Raw genomic sequence first — 12,069 nt, 5'->3', positions numbered from 1 at the left:
CGCAATTTTGGCAGTTTGCACTATCGTACAGTTAAAATTTCCTCAAGACAGATGACGGCTGCAGAATAATTGAGCGAAATTTCAACTAAATCTTGTGGGAGTCCGCAGTGGCTTTGACGGAAAACAAGGCGTCCGTGAAAACAAACAGGCTGACGAGAACCAATGCTTTAATTTGAAGAAACCACATCATATATACAGCAGTGTGAAAGCGATCCAAAAGCCCACTTAATAATAAATAAACAGTAGTAATATATATGAAAGAGTGACGCTCATATTTAAGACAGTGGTTCTCAACCTTTTTTGAGTGGTGACCTCATATGGTAATTCGAAATGTTTCGCGACCCCACGGCTGATCAACGTTTGTTTTTCATATGGAAAAAACGGTCAAGCCGGATTTCACATTATCCCATATATTTACAAATAGGTCCTACACCGCAGGATAGGGTCTGTGATGGTCGGCTATCCCAACTCTGCCATGAACAACTGAAAACAATTTGTATAATGTAGACTGCGCACAAGGCTGCAGCGTCAATGACTTAACCAGAGATTATATTATTGTTTTATAATAGTATACTATGGTACTTTGTGATCACGAAATGGCACAATGACAATCTTAATCTCATTTTAATCGGAATTTCACACAGAAAGTCAAGTCTTTGAGTGACGACTAGTAAAATCCATGGTCCGCCAAAAGTCGACTAGAGGCTACGTACCCGCCACAAAGCCTGCGTTAGGGATCACAAGAAGATAGATTGGGAGCCTCTGCCACAGGCAAGATCAGAGACGCAGGGCGAATATCACTGAAAACAGTATAGTACATCGTTGCAAGGACAGCCTGCGATGCCTGTACTTCCTAATGAGCTTCCTGTCATATTGTTCTCTCACAAAAGACGCGCCATGTGATTCAGGACATAGATCGATGTTTGATAGACATATGCTTCGCAGTGCACAGACTACGCATAAACTGCAAGGCAGTTTCAGTACCTGGACAACTTTCTAAGAGAGATATGGCAAACGATGAAGAATTTTCCGGAACGAGCTATACTTTGGATTATGGACCTGCGAAAGACAAAATGTTTTATGTATTTGTTGCTTACGTAAGCGCGATGATAATTGGAATAATATACGTAATATGGAGGTTGAGAGGCAAGTTTTATGTCGGCGTAGACTTTCATAGTTGTGTTCGCACAATAAGTGACTATTAAGTGTATCGCAGAAGTATTGAGAGTTTGCGACAGATTAAACCACGATCGACCTTAATGCGGCCGATGGATAGGATATAGCAATTGTGAACAGCTAATGTCATGTTGAGCCACAGACTGTGTTACGAAACTAATGATTCCAACTCTTTGGTAAATGGATATCGAACAATCTCGGGAGCGTTGGCTGAAGTGTAACCTCTAAAAATCAAACATTTTAATGTGTCTACGTAAAAGTTGGAATCTTCGTTTACTACTGCTTCAACATAACCATCAGTCGGCTAAAGGGCTAATTACCGCTGTCGATTATTCTTCTTGGCCAGATTTCAACGGACTTGATTGTGTTACCTGTTCAAGTTTATTGGGGGGTTATTTTAGCGGAGATATGCAACATATTTTACTAGTATAGGCCAGATATATGAGCCATTGCTGTCGCTGTGCGCACGATTTTCATTTTTAACTTCAGACACATTATGGTTTGGGAAATAATATGCCATTGTGCGTGTAACGTGCAGTGTGCAGTACCGAAATGAAAAGTTTTGCAGATTACCAAAGATTGCCGCAGTCGGTAATGAATTTTTAATCTTCTGCACAGTACAGATTGCACTATGACGTCAAAACTATTACTACCAAAGGTTGCCCTGAATTTGTTGCGTCGTGCTCCGTGGCGCACAAGACCCTAACAGATGATTAGTGCCACTCGAAACTTTTAATAACAATATCAAAAGATTGCAGGGAATATATAGCAGTATTTTTAATATTCATTGGCGATGATCATTTGCAGAGAACAAGATCTGTCGCCGACCGGTGCAATTGCATTGCATTTGGCCAGCTCGTGTGTTAAGTATTCAAATCGAACGTTGAATAGTTTCAGAGCACAACTTTGTGTTACACTACTTTCGGCGATTCCTCACTGGTCTAAATATCTAATCGACCTACGTACGGAATATTCATGGGTATCTAGATATCCTTGGGAATATTTTTTGTCGCGGTGAGGCCAAACCATTTCATGTGCTATTAATTAGAATAAATATAACATTGTGGAAGTTGCTTCCGTAATATGCTAGGACTGAATCCTCGTCTGCCTTTCACTGAAGTCAATATTTTGCGATCATTCAGGATACAACAAGCCTGACCTGTCGTTCAAGCAAATACTGGAAAAGGAGGCTCGAAGAAAAAGTAATCATAATTGTTTATTTCAATCAGCTCTACGTAACTACATAGATCAGTGGTTCTAAACCTTTATTGACATATGGAACAGTTACTCTAATCTGCAAACCGTAACGGAACCCCAATTTTCGATGAGTCGTAAAACAAAAAATCTATACCACAATACACATCTAATAGCCTACGTTCCTACAGATTAGGACGACATCATATAGTGAATATATAATATATAGCACTGTTAGTATAGCCACTCAACGGGACTTTTACCTCGAAATCAGTCACAATTCGACTACTGCTCGTGCCTAATTATCCGGATCCCCTGAAAGCACAAACGGGCCTATCATCACAAATCATATGTGTGAGTTGAGTGGGGGCCTTGATCTCACTTACAGAACCCTTGGTGTTCCGTGGTTCCGTGGAACACCGGTTAACAACCACTCATGATATATCTGTATAATGTTGGGTCGCATTCAGCATCTGTCACCCTGGCGTCTCTGACAATATTTTTTCCGTTTCTTCAACTTATTATTAATTCTCTCCGCTGTTCCTTCTCCGTGCCTAGTAGATTTCGAATTCAGTTTTCGTGCATCTTCGTCCAAGTGGTTGTCTGATGACCACATTCCATTTCGTGTTTCAGTTCTTACATGTTATATTACACACGGATATAAAACAGCAATGCGAATGCCTACCTTTACATGTTGGTTTGCTATATTAACACAACTGGCGCTTATAAAACACTTGGGTCATTTGCGCCCTCACAGTAATTTTCGTAACGTTTTACCGCTTTTCTTGCGTCCCCTTTCTGGTCTTTTGCTGCCGTTTATCTAGAGTTCGGCTCTCTCTTCCTCTGGGCTTTCAAGGCGCTGTATTAACTGCGAACTTTACATGTGATACGCTATGCTGTCTCAATATTTAAGGAATGGAGAAAGAGGCAGACGATGATGCAACAAAGGAAACGGAGGCAAACAGCGAAGGAGCTGTACGGAAGCGAATCACCAAGACACGCAAAGAAAATGACCAAAAGCCGACTAAGTCGTCAAGCAGGTAATTATGCGTTCGCAGTGCACAGGAAATCGACCCGAACAAGCTGATTAGGTTAAATAATAGTATAGGGAAATATGTTACCTACGATGGTTCTAGTACGTAACGCGTTAACAGCACCTCCATCGCAAATGGAAAAGTCGACCGCTCCGATGACGACAGCGAGGAAGATCTCGATTCTAAAAAGTCTGCGGGAAAAATAGGAACGAAAAAGCTGAGAAAACTGCAGGAAAAAGCGGAGCGTAAGAAATTCGCAGAGGAAATGGAATTGGAGAGGCAGGAGCGGAAGCAAATGCGTGAGGAGAGAGAAAGAATGAGAGAGGCCGAAGAAGAGCGGCAGAGGGAGATAGAAAAAGAGAAGGTATGAGACACGCGGAGTTCAGCATTGGGAAGTTTCTCGTGCTACACAGACAATATAAGGCAACGCGCGATGTCCACGGATTCATAGGGTAGAAATATCCGATGCTCTTGCGGTTTCTTATTTTAATCTAATCAATTTCGTTGGGCTTGTTTGTTGTGTAAACTTGTGTACGTGTGTTAGAGACAAAGGATAAGATTAGGTCAGTTTGTCACTTCCGTTTTCGGGGAGAGTCATGTTGGACACACAAATGTAATCCACCGGAGTGAATGTGACGTGCTATAAGCGAAAGTCGACCGTACCGCATTCTGATACCACATTGATTGGCGAGTGTAGGTGCCTGTGATGGGGCGAACGCGAACATGATCGTCGATGAATAACACAAACATCCTCCAGAGCTCGCTCTAAATCAAGTGTTCTTTAACAGTATACAATTGGCATCAGATCTGTATGTCTCAGTCATCAATTTAAATCAATTGCAGTGGCGCGATTAGGGTTGCATTTAAAACAATAGGTGTTTTAAAACACTTAGTTTACAGCATGTTTTAAACAAATGCCATTTCAAAAGAAAATTGTTTTTACTTTTCAAACGTTGCATAATTATATCAGAACTGTGTAAATACTTTCGGAAAAACATGTAGTATCAGCCTTCGGATGACGTGCACTAGATAATGTCGACGTAAGCGATATGGAATGGTTGGAACAGTCGAAATCGTCGTCCGTTCTAGTTACAGCACGGTATAGTTATATTTCACTGGAACGGAATGAATTTTCTGATGATGATGACCGCCGACCGTATAAATGCTACGTGACGCTGTAGTCCTGGTCAAAGATATTTTTAGCCCGTTTGAGACAGGGCTCGGTAACCTTTTGCGTCAAAGGAGCCATATTGGCCCTATATTTTGAATTGCAACTCTCAGGCAGCAATATAATAATGCCAATCCACTGTAACTTCACAATTGAAGATTCGTGACGTCATGGTTAAAACATGTTTTACACAAGGGCTATGTTTTAACATGTTGTTTTAAATATATTTTTGTTTTAAATGCAACCCTATATACGCGATGTTATCACGTGCATGATCATATAAGCAGGGTACGTTTTGGTGTGCATTGCAATGAGATTGCTAAACTTTTTGTTTTGAAATAAAAGTACCTTGTGGATCGAAATGATTTCAAGTGTTATTTAAAAATCAAAAGCATTTTAACACTTACCGAACGGAACAGTATCAACTTTGTGTCTATAGGAAGAAGAAGAAAGATTAGCTAAGGAGAAGAAGGAGCAAGAGGAACATGACCTTTACTTAGAATTGAAGAAGGAATTCGAAGTAGATGAGGAGGGACAGGATGAAATTGAGGGCGACGATATGATTTCTAATAAGCTGGAAGAGTTTATTCAATATTTAAAGGTTAGTCCGAATTCGTAAATCATTCCAGTATGCCCAATACAGTCAGCGATGCACAGGCTACTTAATGATTCTTGAAACGCAGTCGTAAACGATGTCTCAAAATAAAATATTTGTAGAGGCGGAAGAAGTAGTTATCTCTGTTACTCGTGTAGTTGTAAATTACTTTTCCAGTATCGGTAGAATTACTGATTTTCAAGATAGAAAATCATAAAGTATACTGTAGGCCTACGCTTGCCTAAAAATGAAATCTGCTGCGAAGTGGAAGTATAGACCTAAAAACCACACTTGTGTAAGCATAATACAAGTTGGCCAAACCGAAGTAATTCGTTAATGGCCAGTGATCACCTAATCCATATTTGTATTGATTGTATTCCAAATGCCTATATCCTCATACTAAATGACCACTCACATGAGTCAGCTTGTACTTTTTATAATATGCATCGAGTTAGCAATACTAAAGATGGGAGTACATCAAGATTGACACAGCCTCCATATATGCAGGACAAAAAAGTTGTTCTGCTGGAAGATCTTGCATCTCATTTTGGATTACGCACTCAGGAAGCTATCGACAGAATTCAAGATCTGCTGACAAATGAGACCATCACAGGTTCTGAAAACTTTTGCTATTTCTGCTTCCGTCCATCTATATAGCAGTGGTTCTCAACCAGGGGTCCACGAAGCCTTCTCAGCGGGTCCGCGAAATCTCCACATTTACGAAATGGTTAATAACCTAATTTATGTTAATTAAATCACGAGGCAGTTTCGCTTCATAACTGCAAAAACTTCAGAACTCACATAAACAGAATGGCCGTCTGAGATGGAATATTTTACTTATTATTATTGCCAATAGCCAACTGATACAAACATAATTGATGTTGAGATATATTTTGAAAAGTAAAGTGTTGCAAAATCCATTTTCTACTGTGATATACATAACCGCGACTCCAGAATATCTTCAAGATTAGCTGCTAGATAGAAATGAATATACTGCATGGATGCTATATGTCCATGTAAAATATGTTCCTCTATTTTGATATATAATTTGATCATACCCAAAGATGTTGTCGGAAGCGTTACGCGTTATTATTACGTTCGCCACCACCTTTGTGGAAGAGTATATTTGTCACTCAATCATATCAAATTGACGGCGCGGATTTTTACGACAAAGCAACACATGTCAAGAAATGCTGCTACAGAATTCGCTTTGAAGTAATAAAACGCTTCCCAATTTCTACATAGACTATATCGATATATCCTTTGGTTTTCGTGAACAGACTGCCACGACTCTAAACTGCTGGATTCTGCTTTGTTCTATAGGTTAGATGTTAATTTCAAGAAGGGTCATATTATTGCTGTTTATCACTAGCCTACAGTTAATATTGCGCATGACAGATGACTGTTGCCCGAAATTAATCTGAATTAGAACTAAAAACTGGGGGGTACACGGGGGTCCGTGACGGTCCAAAGGGGGTCCGCGAAGACAAGAAGGTTGAGAACCACTGATCTATAGTGACATTATATGAGTCTGCAGGCTAGCGTTAAAATCTGGCGAATTTTTCCAAGTTTCATTTATGTTATAATACTCATACATTTCCAAGGCTGTTTACCCGTCACGTGGCTAGATATCTTATTCTCAGCATAGGTTTTGAGTATCAGTATACGAAATTATATGTCATAGTTGTTGTACGACCCCGCAACAACTTGAAAGCTTATGGTCCATCGCCGAACGACGATAATGTGGAATATCCGTAAGCCTGAAACTATCCAGTGCACTCAGTGTCTTCTTCTAGGCTACAGTAGATTGCGGGAAGTATGCATAGCACGTTTATATCAGTCGATGAAGATTGGTCTATACCACTGACACGTATCCGTTATTTTCTATACATAGGAGTGGTCGATGATCGCGGCAAATTCATCTATATATCACAGAAAGAACTGGAAGACGTCGCTAATTTCGTAAAGCGCAGAGGCCGCGTAGCGATCAGTGAAATCGCGGCTGCCAGCAACAAGTTGATTAATCTCGCTCCTTGATGAGGCGCGTTAACTCGTTTTCTTCTGAACGTGGAGCTAAACCATTGTTATTCGAGTTATGAGCGCATTGATTATATTCTACGATTGTCAATATCGATATATCCTTGGGTTTTCGTGAACAGGCCACGACTCTAAACTGCTGGATTCTGCTTTGTTCTATGCATCACCCAGAACAAGTCCTGTGGGATCGCTTTTGATGGTGTGCGTGTAATAAATCGTGCATACGCGTGTGGAATGAAGTAGAGATGGTCTCTGGTTATGATATAGATCCCTACATACATATGTAAGGGACGCCTAAGCTGCATAATTGCCATGAATAGGGAGAATGGATACGCTGAGTTGTAAAATTAGAAGGAATGGGTGTTCTGAAGCCAATGAGACATAGCAGTCATATCATTGTCGGCCCTAACACCAGCAATGCTTTTGTCGTCTCTCATATATTCCAAATAAACTGTCGAAGTAAGACGAGTAAAACTATTGTGTTTATGCATGCCGGATTGCATTGAAAAGTAGCCTACTTATCGCCTTCAATAAGGATGGTCACACCGATGGGTATTGACAGCAGCGAAGGCCGTCAATGTCGGCAGCGCAAATACTTTCTTTATTATCTCATCAGCGGATAGAAGGAGAGTGAAACAGTTGCTCCAATCGTCATCATAAAATGCTGGCGGACACGGTAGAGGTGGCATTCATATGGAATCACAAGCGTCGCTTCGTCTTTATGCAAAGCGTGCGTTGAGTATGCATGGGGTGCTTATCGGCTAAATACTATGGAAGGCACGGATAATGGGCAGACACCGATTGTGAAAATCAGACCCGAAGACGCAAGCGGATCTCTGAGAGCGTCTTTATCAAGCTTGGCTCAAAATGAAGGACCCCAGGAGGTTATCATAGAAGCTGAGCCCGTGAAGAAGAAAACAGTTAGAGGGTTACATTTGCCCGTGAGAGCATTTAAATCCAGGGAAAACCGTGATCCCAATAATGTAAACGAGGAATTAAAGGTAAATTATACTGAGTTGTACATTAGTTTATACTTTCAATACAACATCCGTTGTAGTAGAATATTTATTGAACTCTAAGATATTTCGGGTGCCTCTTTCCAAGAGTTTTAACGGCCCCCGCAAAATCTTCGAGTTCAATAAATATTCTACTACAATGGATGTTGTATTGAAAGCTATATTCAAGTTCTGGGTCACGAACCGGCTATTAGTTCATAGGTAACTCATGAGCTCCTTTCTGCATTTCAGGTTCAATTCGACGACATAATAAACGAACCGGAAGGATTCTACACGCCCAAGTTTTCGTGGCATCTCAGTAACGAATTGTACGGATTTGGTCGCGCCTGCTGCTATTCTGTAACGACTCTATTCTGCGGAATACCATTTTCCTTCATATGGGGTGTCATTTTCGCGTTCTTGGCTTGCTTGAACGTCTGGGTATTTGCCCCGTGTAAGAGAGGCCATCTCATCAACTTATCGTGCATCAGCGGATTCTGGGCAACCTGTGTTTCTGCCCTATGTGATCCTTTTTATAGAAGCATCGGACTCGTGTTCAGTAACCTCAGGGTTCGGACGGAGAAGTTTGTTGTTTAGTTCCTTGAAATGCATGGAAATTTGATAGAATATACAATTTACATTTGTAGTGATGGCGTAAGCTTCGATGCAACATGATTTTCGCATTTTCACAGATGGATTTGAATAAAATACCCGGGAACTGTGATTTCTTTCATTTCTGAAGATGAGAACTATATACAATTTTGACATGCTGAATTCAAGACGTAGTCAGTCGGACGAAGACATAAAGTACAATAGCGAAAGTTAGATAGGGTGTATATACCTACATAGATACCTAAATAGATACTAAAAAAACTCTCAAGTATTTTAGCGAAAAAATTGGAGTCCTTAATTGTTCAACTTTGTCACATTGAAATCAAGATTCAATTAGTTGACCGAATGCTTCCCATAGCAAAAGTTAAATTATGCCCGTGGATTGTCGGCAGAAACTCCAAGGGTTTTAGCTTAATAAATTTGTATCCGTTTGAAATACTAGGGGGTATGGGCAACTTCTCCGGTCGGCGGGTCGGATATGGAAAAATGAAGTACTTTAATTGGCGGGCCGGATTACAGAATATATACATTATTCGCGTATATATCCACCTACACAAGGAATAAATCGTATTTTATGTAAACTTTTAAGTTTAAAGCATAGAGACCAAAAACAGTATTTAATGAATTTATTAACAATACCTGTTGAAATCAATCAGACATCTGTGGTCGGTCAAAGTCATGAACAAGTTATATTTGAACTCTGGCTGTATGTCGTATGTAGAAAACCTTAGTAACGACTGCTTGTGAACATCAGTTATGATGGAACGCAGCCATGTGTCGTTAATTTTCGTAGTCAAAAATGTATGTGGACCCGAACAGAGCAAGTATAGTTTCATGTCCAGCTTTCTCAGATTGACAAACTTAAGTTTGGATTCAATCTGTGACGCAAAAAAATTGTCAATACTTTCAGAATAGAATTTGACTTTCAGGGTAGAAACTATCTGCGGGCCGGATCCGGCCGGGGGCCGTATGTTGCCCGTCCCAGCCCTATGCGGTTCTATAGCCTGTATGTTCAAAGCAAGTAAATAAGACATGTTAGCACGCAAAAACTGTGCAGAACCTTGAAATTAACCTGCGATAAGTGCATGAGGGACGATATTCGACCGCGGACCTATTATCCATGTGTGGGCTAAGGTTGTTGTTGTTTGTGGTATTCATGGTGTTTGTCGACTACCATGGTCACTTACACCAGGCAAATATTCTTCATTTTTTTCCTTAGCTGCCGTTTTGTAGCACGAGGGCCCACTTCTAGGCTTTTATGAGACACCGTTTACACGGATGATATGGCGAGGAGTGTAAGCTAAGGTCTACTCGGGGCCTAAGATATCGTAGGTCCCGGTCTATACTCTATATTATTTCGCATAATAGATAATGGGCCGGAAAAACACGATGCCACTGCCACAAATTGATAGGCATTTTGTCGCTTTATTTGAAGAAACAGAACTAACACGTCAAGGAGTTGGTAAGATCTTTAACCTAAAATCCGGATTGTAGAGTTAGTGAAAATTATACATCTCCTTGCATACATATAGCTTTACGTGCAGCGATACATTACTTCATTTAATTTGTCATTGGCCATTTGTGTAGTACTCAATCGTAGTAATAGCAACGAATAAAGGCAACTTAACTGACTGAGACAGCTACTATATGATACGACTCCTACTATAAAGTAGTTCTACACGATTATATAAATGTGTATTCCATTAAGTCACAAAACGTAGTTAGGAATGAACTTTGAACAGGAACAGGTGTATGTTGATAATAATCCCGTTCACAAGCACAATCTTTTCTCCAGCACTTACATGGTATCGAAACGAGTAATGGATATGCGCATGCGCAATTACACAAATGTACATTGCACAATGCACACCCTTCACGTGCATTTTCTATATCTAATATGAGATGACTTGGTAGAATGCGGTGACATGCACAAAGCTTGATTGGTCGCACCTCAATCTGTTCCAAGCGGACGTCCTCATTCAATATGGGCCTACAAGTAGGGGCTATAAATATTCACTATATTATAATATAACTATACACCACATGCATGTGTGCGCAGGTTAGCAGTACCATGGGAGATTCCAAATCAGTTTTATATTTACTTCCTTTTCCCTGATCGTTTATTTGCGTTGCTATTATGACTCTATCCAGTTTGATTGAAAGTCAACCTAACGAAAAGCATTTTGGGTTGTCCAATTTCAACGGCTAGCAATCACGCCCACGTCTTTTAATTGTTATAAAAATATTCTTTCTTTGAAATTATTTTAATGTGGTTTACGTGGCGTGGAGAACTGGGTTTCCGAACGCTACGTGCATGCAATTTTACTTGATAACATGCCCGTGTGAAACTTGATTTTTAGCCCTACGAGGTTGCTCTAGTTGACGTGTAGGCTACGTCACTATATATAGAGGGGCAAAAGCACTATTAAGTGGTACTAAGGGTGATATTTTTTAATTTTCCGAAACCTCGAATATTTTGTAAATTGTAAGTGTGATGCGAATATTATTTAAGTCTGACACATTATCTTCCTGTCACATGTGTGTCTAACAGAGGTGGTCAGTAACGAAGTACTTATACTTTTTAGAAGTATTCAAGTAGTTTTCCTCTACTTGTGGTACTTACTCAAGTATATCTGATTTTCTCTACTTCTACTTCTACTTCATAAAATTGTGTGATCTACTTACTTACTTTTCGTTATTTTCAGTTTGTCAAGTAGAAGTAGTTTAATCCCCCAATACGAAAGATAGCCTGAGGAATTTCGGGGCTGTTTTCACGGAGTACAACATTTAATATTCATAAAATTCAAGTAACGCCCAGAAATTTTGTTGCGCTTCGCGCATAGTAGTAATGGACTGACAAATATGTTTTCATGAAAGTATCGGTGAATATAATTTAGGTACCGGATTGCTTGATTCCTCTCACACCGCATTGTCGCCCATATCAAATAACTACTCCATATCAAAATAATATGGGGTAGGGCGCCATGCCATGATATTCTCTAAAAACGGGGTATTCTAGTAAACAAATGGTTAGTATCGCACTTTCATATCAATACTATAATTTGCATCCCATGATGCGAAACAATGCTTATTCAGTCGGCTATTGATACCTCCTGGTATGCATCAATGCGAATCAAGCTCTCTGCACCTGCCTCATAGCTCAATTCGCAGCTTTTGACAGTCCATGCGAACGAATTAAGACTGTTTTCAAAACTACTTACTTAAACTTGAGTAGATTTAAAGTCGGTCAATTCTACT

The 12,069-nt window shown here is 40.0% G+C and overlaps 2 protein-coding genes and 1 long non-coding RNA gene across 3 annotated transcripts in view; all 3 read left to right on the top strand.

Moving 5' to 3' along the window:
- Positions 1 to 12,069, top strand: part of LOC145454493 (uncharacterized) — a 426,394-nt gene that overhangs the window by 353,021 nt on the left and 61,304 nt on the right. The gene's annotated exons all lie outside the window — the stretch shown is intronic.
- Positions 903 to 7,439, top strand: LOC145453733 (DDRGK domain-containing protein 1-like). Its single transcript, XM_080331715.1, has 7 exons — positions 903 to 1,146; positions 2,319 to 2,378; positions 3,284 to 3,410; positions 3,525 to 3,768; positions 5,012 to 5,173; positions 5,675 to 5,780; positions 7,062 to 7,439. Exons 1-7 carry the CDS (start codon positions 1,008 to 1,010, stop codon positions 7,202 to 7,204), a joined length of 981 nt encoding a protein of 326 aa, XP_080187841.1. The 5' UTR covers positions 903 to 1,007; the 3' UTR covers positions 7,205 to 7,439.
- On the top strand, positions 7,593 to 8,923 carry LOC145453734 (caveolin-3-like). Its single transcript, XM_080331716.1, has 2 exons — positions 7,593 to 8,205; positions 8,452 to 8,923. The coding sequence occupies exons 1-2, from the start codon at positions 7,975 to 7,977 to the stop codon at positions 8,794 to 8,796; spliced, it is 576 nt and encodes a 191-aa protein (XP_080187842.1). The 5' UTR covers positions 7,593 to 7,974; the 3' UTR covers positions 8,797 to 8,923.

The sequence above is a fragment of the Botryllus schlosseri genome, chromosome 13 (genome assembly GCF_051294905.1).
Source record: "Botryllus schlosseri isolate E-star chromosome 13, Bs_hap1, whole genome shotgun sequence".
Taxonomy (NCBI): Eukaryota; Metazoa; Chordata; class Ascidiacea; order Stolidobranchia; family Styelidae; genus Botryllus; species Botryllus schlosseri.
The sequence above is the reverse complement of the archived record's forward strand: the minus strand, read 5'-3'. Positions and strand labels throughout refer to the sequence as shown.

Coding starts and splice junctions, on each gene's coding strand:
- LOC145453733 (XM_080331715.1), top strand. CDS start 1,008: ATGGCAAACGATGAAGAATTTTCCGGAACGAGCTATACTTTGGATTAT. Junction 1,147..2,318: donor CGTAATATGGAGGTTGAGAG/GCAAGTTTTATG, acceptor GCGATCATTCAG/GATACAACAAGCCTGACCTG. Junction 2,379..3,283: donor AAAGGAGGCTCGAAGAAAAA/GTAATCATAATT, acceptor TCAATATTTAAG/GAATGGAGAAAGAGGCAGAC.
- LOC145453734 (XM_080331716.1), top strand. CDS start 7,975: ATGGAAGGCACGGATAATGGGCAGACACCGATTGTGAAAATCAGACCC. Junction 8,206..8,451: donor ATGTAAACGAGGAATTAAAG/GTAAATTATACT, acceptor TCTGCATTTCAG/GTTCAATTCGACGACATAAT.